The following is a 9258-nucleotide window of genomic DNA, read 5'->3' on the forward strand; positions in this document are numbered from 1 at the left end:
ACACGCCGTCAACTTTTTGGTCTAAGGCAGGCCTTTCCTCACGATGTTTTCCTTCACTGTTAATGCGGAAAAAAACCGAGCGAATGTAATGCGCAAATAGACAAAAAGTCCATTGGTTCACAGCCGGGATCGAACGTCCGACCTCACTGATCTTTTAACTGAATCAAAAAAACTAAAATGTAATCAATAAATTACTTTTTTTTAATCTGAATATACCTTATTTTGCTATAAGTGTATATTAAAAATAATGTTTTACGAAATGTGATAATTGTTTCGATTTATGACAATAACGAATACAGCATAAATTCCGCTTTTTATTATTTTATCATCACTTTGAGTTATTAGCAGGTGATTTGCATAAACGAGGAGGTCACATGAATAAAACATCAGTTGCTGGCAATCGGCCATATTTCATGAGATCTATCGAATTATTTAGACTAAATGGAGTTCTCACTTGAAAGTCTCGTACCCCAACATGAGGTATGGGGCGGACAAATGCGTTTTAATATGTAACGTTTTGATTAATGAAGAAATTACTAACATCCATATATTTTTGAGTGTATACAAAACAATTAACAGAAAACTTTTAACGACATAAATTTAAGAAAAAATTTATTCCATTTTTAATGGAGTTCAAAAAAGAAACTGGGTTTACAATTCGACCTGTATTTTTTAAAAGTAAAGTACTCTTTCGTCGCTTTCTATCAAGTGTATTTACGCTGTGATTAATAAATATCTGTGTTTATTAATCATTTAGTAGAGAAAGAGTATACTTTAGAAAACGGTGCAATTTTATTTTTTAAGAATAATAATTAATAATATTGCAGAGTTGCCAGATAAATCTAATGATATTTCAGAAATTGGTAGGGATATAGTGATAACTTTTTGTATTTACATTTTCCTCTTTAATGACTATAAATCTATGAGCAAGCTAAATGGACGTTACTAAATTCATAAACAATGTAATTTTAAAACTTTTTAATATGTTGAATAACAAAACCAGTAAAAACAATTAAAGCTCACGATAATGGCTGCGTGTCAAGAAACGGAAATGACATCACTTAGGTTTAGGAAATGTCAACAATGAACTCATCAAAATAATGATTTACTTTACTAAGAATTATTTATAACTGAAGCAATGATTTTGATAATTATTCTATAGATTAGGAGTTATATCTTACACATGCTGGAATTAAAAAATATATATTTTTGCTCGATACAGATGCTCAAATGAACACACAAATTCAACAACGATTTAAAAATCAGACTCGTTATTAAAAACTTATGATAAAATTGTTATGAATATATATACAAACACTGCCGAAACAAATATTTGCCCCTTCTTTGAAAATTTAAGACTACTCGAAACTAAAGTTAAAAAACATCAAAATGGCCGGCGGAAGTCGTAAGTGAACCGTTTTCCGCTGCGCTGCGGTAACCACAGACAATTTTTTTTGACAATTTGGCGCCTACGATTAAGCAACAATGTAGAGGGCCATAGTCTTATAACAATAATCATATCGGTATCTAACCTAAATTAAACTTTTAGTTTGTGTATAGACAATTTTATCGTATAAAATTACTATTAGCTATTAGTATTTTTATGAAGCATTATTCAGTTCTCAGTTAACTATTTTTCTTTTAAATATTATCCTTCTTAAAGAAAAAATCGTGAACCTAATTTTATTAAGTTTTAAAATACCAAGAGTCGACAAGTCACCGATGTCGTAGTAAGATATCTAACATTATATTCAATTTTACAATTTTAGTATTAAAGAACAATACAATATTGTCATGAAGTTAAAAGATGCGTTAATGACATAAACATCATTAATCATACAAATACGGAACACAGATTATGTTTATACTTATGACTAGATATTTAAAGGAAATGTTAAGATAGATGGTTTTATTAAGTTTTAAAACATAAAGCTAATCATTAATATATTATAATTCTTAGAGGCTAAGACAGTGTTGGGCAATTGTGTACGGAGCAATGGATTTTAATATGCATTTCTTAGACCAATAAATATGACGTTATCGTCTTAAGGTATTCAGAAACAAATGACAACTGTACGCTCATGGAAGAAGTCTAGTAGATGTATAAGATTATTTATTTATTTTGACTTTAAAAATCGTTTATGCGTAATCGTTAAGAGGTTTATATTTTGCTTTTTTATACTAGAAGTTATAAAGAGAAATTAATATAATAGACTGGACTACTGGGCTCACTTAAATCTTTTTCACCATTAGAATCCTACAACCCTGATTAACATAGGCTATAGACGATTTTTCAAAAAAGTTAGGGAACCGTGTGAAAACTACGATAATGTAACCTAATAAAAATCCTTATATGGGCTATTGACAATAGAACAAAGTGACGTACTACAGTTTATTAAATAAAATAAATATTTAGCGAAGGGACTGATACTGGTGCAATTAATCTTACCTGAAGAAATCATTCCTGCAAAAGAGTTTGTTGTCTCTGGAATAGCATTTATCGGCGAGGGGCGCTCGGCAGTCCGCGCATCTTACGCAGGCCGCGTGCCACGCCCGCTCCAATACGTGAAGTAGAAACTTATCCAAAATCGGCTTCTCGCAGCCGGCGCAGGCCATGGCACCGCCTGCCTCACCTCTTCCTGTAGACAAATAACATACATTAGGGATATTTTAGAAAAAATGAACCTTTAATCGTGGAAAAGATTTTTTAGCTTCGTAATAAATTTTGAACGAGACTATGTCGCGAAAAACTGCACGGTATTTATTGCGGTTTTAACCAATATCTACAATGACTCATGACGAAAATTAGGGTTAAACGTACTAATATGTATCTACAGAGCAGTGCTGGCCAATTGGCTTGAGCGTGCGACACATCCCTGAGGTCGTAAGTTCGATACCCGGCTGTGCACCAATGGACTATCTATATGCGCATTTAACGCTCGAACAGTGAAGGAAAACATCGTGAGAAAACCGGATTATCTTAGACCCAAAACGTCAGCGTGAGTCAGACTTCACGGCCTATAATCTACTTGTCTATTAAATCGTCAATTGATCATGAAACAGGTACGATATATATATATATATATATATATCTACGTGTTTTTTCTTTGAATCTTTTTTAAATTATAACCCTAAGTTGGGATGTTTGCATTGCCTCGGATGTATAGGTCATGCTATACCTATGATTGTAGAATAGAACGTGCTAGAATGTTCTTGTGCGCGTACATGTAAAATTTCATGTGAACATTAAAAGGTTCCCAATGCACAGTTTTAAACAGGTTCCCTCTACGCAGGGCAATATCCAGTAGTTAATTTAATAATTGTCTCAATATACATTTTATTTACATTAAAACGGTACTCAAAAGTTTACGGCGTAAAAGTAAAATGAATTTTTTTAATCAACAAAAATTAAATGACAAAGGATGCGATATCTGTTTTCAAATATCCGTGTAATAATTAAAAACTTAAAGCATTGACGTAGGTTTTGATCCAATTGACGCAAATAATAATATCTATATTTCAATATAGCGGTCAGGATAAGATTCTGAGCAACTTAACGCTAAGTATGGCTCCCGTGTGTCAAAAACGTGAAGTGCTTTGATATACGGAATTCATATTGATACCTAAGTCTTTCTAACCTTAAAACGTTAATCTCTGTAGTATTCTATATTATATCTATCTAGTATTTACAACGGCATATCTATTCGTTACTATTAACCGATATAAAAAGCAGTTTATAATTCGACGTCTAATTTCTTGTGAATGAACCGGCTAAAGGACTTGTATCCATGATTATGAAAAAACGTATTAAAAAAATGTGAAGTTTATACCTAGAAATGAAAAAACCAAGCTTTTCTTTTTTTAAAACTATAACGTATTCCACTTTTTTTTTTTTTTTTAATAATTTTATGGCCTGGTAACGAGACCTTTAAGCCAACGTATTCCACTTCTGTTGAGGTATAGACAAAATACCAAATAGAATCATTTATATAATAGAATAGAGGGGCTTTAGATAATCTGTACAGGTTTGCAAATAATATAAGACGTAGTAGCAGCGTTTGTATTCCTTTATAATCCAAAGCTTGATTGGTTTATGGCCATTTTTTAAGCTTTTGGTCTTTTCCATATTGTTACTTTTTAATTAAATATTGGATTTCTATTTCTTACTTAAATGAACTGTTTATACGTCCTTAGACATTTTCATTAAAAATTATTTTTTCTGTAATTTTGCTATCTTTTACGCAATGTTTAAAACTAAAGAATAGTTACGAACGAATTCCCTTTATCTGCAAGGTAAGGACGACTACATTGCTTTTACTTTTACCTCGATTTAAACCAGTGTTTATGTTATAAATGCGATAATACGTTATTCAAGTTTTGTTATGAAAAGTTAGCAGTGCATTGCTAAACGTAATAGGATTGGGTTTTACGATCGATAAAGCATAGCATACAATCAAGGTATATATTTTCTATGCAACGCAAACAAATAGCATAAGAAACTATTATATAGGTACCTGAACGTATTTTGACTTATATGAAGACCTCGGAAGGATAAAAAAATGTATTCGTTACAAACATACAAAAATACCAGTCCTTCATTATAATATTAGCATAGATGTAGTAAAACAAAGCATTTGGAAGGATTTGTAGTAGTTATTTGCTTAATAAGTACGAAAAATAGTAAAGTTTTCGATGAAAAAAATTTCAATACTGAATTATTTCATAAAGATCGGTAGTGTACAACAACTTACACAAAAAGAAAAACATCCATTTTTGAATTTTTAAATATCTGACATTTATTGTTTGAATTTATGAAGGTCGCATCGTTTATTCCAAATTCAAAACTGTCCGATTGGTCGCGCACCATTAGAGCATTCAGAAATCGCCGGTCGTATCTTTAAAATGTGACCTGTGATTTCAACCTTACAAGTTTTTGTGTATGTATTCTAAATTTATAATTTTCGTAAAACCTCTTTATTCGAATGCTTCTAGTAATCTGTGAAATCTGTCAACATAAGCAAAGCAAGAAGGTTGCATAGCTAACAATTTTTGTATTAATTTATTATAATCCTAACCTTAAACATATTGAAAAACGCGCCATTTTTAAACCTGAAGTACAATACAATCATATCTAGATAGGATCCGGGCTTTGATAAACATGACAGCGTTCTCTTGTCTACAATACTTAGTAATTAGTTCAAATTAAGGAAAAATTCGTACATGTAAAGTAAATTAACCCGCAGATACCAACCAACTGCGTTGTAGGTTTTAATTTAAGGATTAAGGCTTTAATCTGTTATAAAATAAAAATCAACATTATAAATATGACACATATGTGAATGTTTCTGGTCTATTAAAATATTCAGCAACGCTATTACCTATAACGTATATTTATTAATATTCGTGTGAAATATAAAACTAATTTGACAATTTAAACCATAAGTTTGTTTGAACAAACAAACAAAAACTCCTCTCTATTAGTTTATTTGAAAAAACTATTCTGTTTCGTCAAATCTTGATTAAACTGACACACTACTGAATAAAAGACAGTATTGTTGTAAAAAAAATTAAATCATTTTTTAAATAACTTCAAGTACCGTTTTTTACGAGCCGTTTCCGAAAAAGATTACCATATTGTAAGAACTTGTTAAAAAGAGGTTCTAAGCCGCATTAACTATGGGTAAAACCTACGAGCCGTTAACTGTTAAGCCGATAAACTGTAAGTTACTTTTTGTCACTAGACTATTGATATTTTATCTGTTTTTGTTAACATTCTTTGTCAAAAATACTAAAAAGAGATTAATTTATCTGTATTGTTTAAAAAGGCATACCTACCTTGATATACCTTTAAAGAGCTTTTATTCTTAATGGTTATAACATGCGAGTATAATTAATACGATTAGAATACTAATATAGTTATTATCTGTTCTATAGATTTTATATATTAATTAAGTTATTTATGTTAATAAGTGTTAATCAGGCCGTGGGGTGCAAGTGCACAGGCGCTAATTCATTTTTATATTTGATTTAATTTTCTATTTCTTAATTATTGTTATTATGTAGGTTAAGAAAATTGTAAATAATGTATATTTGTGTGTCAGAATTAAAGATTTATCTCTGATAAGATCTAAAATTATCAAAATTCGTTAATCTATCATTAGATTTAAAATAAGTATTGATAACGTTCTATATTCCTTAAGTTGAATGTTTACTTGTTTTTATTAAAAAATAGGGTTTCCAATAAGGCCAAAGTGTGATTTTAGTTACTTGTGTACACAAAAGTGTGAATTTTTCTTCTAAATACTATTTTAATTAAAATTACAAAGTACAATATAAGTATTTCAAATGACGAGTGCATTGTTATCGCTAGTTAGATAATAAAGTATTATGGAGGGCTTTTTTTGGGTTACCTACCTTGTAATATAAAGGTTTTATAGTAGTAAAACTGTCAAAAATATCTTTTTACATAAATGGGTATTAAACATTTATTTGTTAATGCTTTCTGAAGTATGTTATACTAATTATTTAATAACGAACTTATTATTATATTAAAACATACTGTCCTTTGCTAATTCCTACTATATTGTCGTTGGGTCAAAAAGCATTTGTGTATGATTAAATAAAACTTATTTCTGTTAACAACTTTTTGTACAACGGTAGTGGTACGAAACTACCGAGCTTTGAACGCACGCAAAGGTAACCCGATAACTTGGAGAAGCTTGTGGTAACTCGCTGGACTGACCAGGTTAAGGTGCTTATAGGCCTTATTACAAAGGCCTGCCGAAGACAGAGGGGAATGGAAGGTAAGCAGCATCACGTCCTTCAGTAATGAAGAACGCGACTTTTGTTTGCAGCTAATGTTAGAAAGGTCTCTTAAATTTTATTAATCATTATTTTTCTGAAGTTTATATTAGGTATTTTTATTACTAAAATGTTCGGTATTTTCGTAGCATTACTGGAATGTCGGTCAAGTACCTACTCTCTTCAGCTGTGTTGCAAGGGCTGACATAATGATAATGACAAACTTTCCTAACAAAGAGGGTGTGAGAGAATATTTTAAGATGCGGGAAGACTTTTACTTTATTTAGCAGTAATTATTTGTTTTGTTTTAATTCTTATTTGTTTAATATAATTTCAGTTTTCTTTTTACCTATTAATATACTTAATTGACTTATGTTTTCTGTTTCGTACATTTTGTTTATCAATGTAATCTGTTTTGGCTTTGTATATTGTCTAACTGTTTTATTTTATAATATGGATATGTTGTTTCAAGAATGATTTTATTGTATACGATTTTTAGTTTTTTATGAGGAAGGGCAAAAGATTTGATTTACGCCAATAACCACCAACCGATTCCAAATATTCTTTCAGCATTAGAATGCTATATAATCCGAGAATTAAAAGCTAGCGCTCCTGGCCTCAGATATCTGTAGTTATCATTTGTTTTTCTTAATAGGGCTTCTGTGCTTAACGCAGTCGACTATTTAGGTCCTAGGCATGCTTTTACTAACGACTTTAAAAATAGAAAGTCCATTGGAGCCAGGTTAAAACGTCAGGGATGACAGGAGTGCTGAAGCAACAATGCTCTAGATGATGTAATCCCCTAGATTTATTTCCAAGACTTGATAATTAATGCCCATGAAGAGCTGGGACTTATGAACTATCAGGCTAGATTAATACAATGGCTTTTCGCTACCTGTTGTACGAGATACGGCATTTAGTGAGTGGATCTATGATTTAATATTACATTAGTTTTAAAGAAAATATTGGTGATTGCATGAAAAACAACTGAATGCTGCCATCATAGATGCGATAGATAGGTTAAGATAAATTTTATATGTGTACAAAATTATAACACTTTTTAACAAAGTTAATTATCAGTGCTTTTTTATTCGAATCAATAATTGTTAAATGATATCAATAGAGTATAATTAATTGTCAATTACAATATAATTAGGTACCCAATGAAAAGGAATAATTCCCGTCGAATTATTCACAGAGTGATAAGGACAAAACATTTAATAGCTAATTGAGGTTTATAGTAAAAAGTATGTATTATAATATTTTATATTATAATTGTAATATACCAGCTTCCGTATAACGAGCTTAGACGATCAAAGACCTAGTTAGGCCTAAAGTTTCTACAAATTGTATGTATTTTCTCTAGTTTCAAGATTAAGAGAATATTTGTAATTTATTCTGATTCTTCCCGTCAGAAGTGTTTTTTTCAAGTGTATCTCGTTAGTTTTTATCAAATTTAGGGTAGGTAAATTGCTAGATATGTTGTAATTGTTTGCGGATTCTTAGTAGGCTTAATTATACTGAAGTGAGTAATAGAATAAAGTATATTTAAAAGATATTGTGAAAGTGTTTTTTTATCACGACACAAACACATCTCACAATAGACACCTAGAGTTACAGAGTTAAATTGAAAAAGGATTGAAAAGGAACTCAATTAAATATAAAAATAACAAAATAACCTCCGTATGTTGGCATCACTGATGCTAAATCACATTCAATGTTCGTTAAAAACTTGTGAAAAAAATTTAGTCTGAATATTGAGACACAGGACACTGACTTTTACCAATATGGTGCTGGTGGAAGGGGGCATGACCCCCCCTACCTGCGGCTAGGAAGCCCGCCACTTCGGCACCCTCACGACACTGCACTAAAAACAACGCGGGACCGCGTAAAGTCCAGCGACACCGTTACGCGCGGCGACTCAACGCGTACTGACCGAAATCTCAAAAAGCTACGGCGTGAATACTTACTCTTCAAGGATGAAAGCGCTTGAATTTGCCGGTTACGTCTAACGATTACTGTAAAGCGCTTGACTGTATTTGCTACTGTTTTCTCTTAGTATGTCCAGGATTTATCATCTAAATAAATGTTTTTTATCTCACTGCCTCAAATAAGTATAGTTGTAAAAGTTTCACAGATCAGTTTAATTCTGGTTCGTCTAAAATATTTTTATATAGTTTGAAATGGTTCCTATTACTAAAACTACAATTAACAACATTAAACTTCGTAAAGCAACACGATATTCGAATGTCTCACTATTCGAATACTCAAAAACCATTATACAGCGCTGCAGCGCTACAATATCAACAGACTGCTACCGTCGCCCTGGCTCAATTGAAAAGAGAGCACCATACAATAACCACACGTGCTAGACTGAAACAGAAGAGCCCTGAGACAGGGCGTGGTTTCAGTGGCCGACCACTAGCGTCGAGGGGGTGGCGCCACCTACCATTTTCC

General features: G+C 31.6%; 1 protein-coding gene across 4 annotated transcripts in view; it reads right to left on the bottom strand.

Annotated features, from left to right (window-relative positions):
- LOC123710295 (LIM/homeobox protein Lhx1) overlaps nucleotides 1-8716 on the bottom strand; it is a 51268-nt gene extending 42552 nt beyond the window's left edge. For 3 of the 4 annotated variants that reach the window (XM_045662101.1, XM_045662102.1, XM_045662100.1), the window contains exons 1-2: nucleotides 8481-8716; nucleotides 2450-2639 (exon numbers count right to left, since the gene is read on the bottom strand). In XM_045662101.1, the coding sequence (XP_045518057.1) occupies nucleotides 2450-2639; nucleotides 8481-8496 (206 nt within the window). In that variant the 5' untranslated portion in view covers nucleotides 8497-8716. The remainder of the gene's footprint in view (nucleotides 1-2449; nucleotides 2640-8480) is intronic. The other variant, XM_045662103.1, reaches the window with a different exon arrangement.
- Between the last annotated feature and the right edge of the window lie 542 nt (nucleotides 8717-9258).

Source organism: Pieris brassicae, chromosome 5 (genome assembly GCF_905147105.1).
Source record: "Pieris brassicae chromosome 5, ilPieBrab1.1, whole genome shotgun sequence".
Taxonomy (NCBI): Eukaryota; Metazoa; Arthropoda; class Insecta; order Lepidoptera; family Pieridae; genus Pieris; species Pieris brassicae.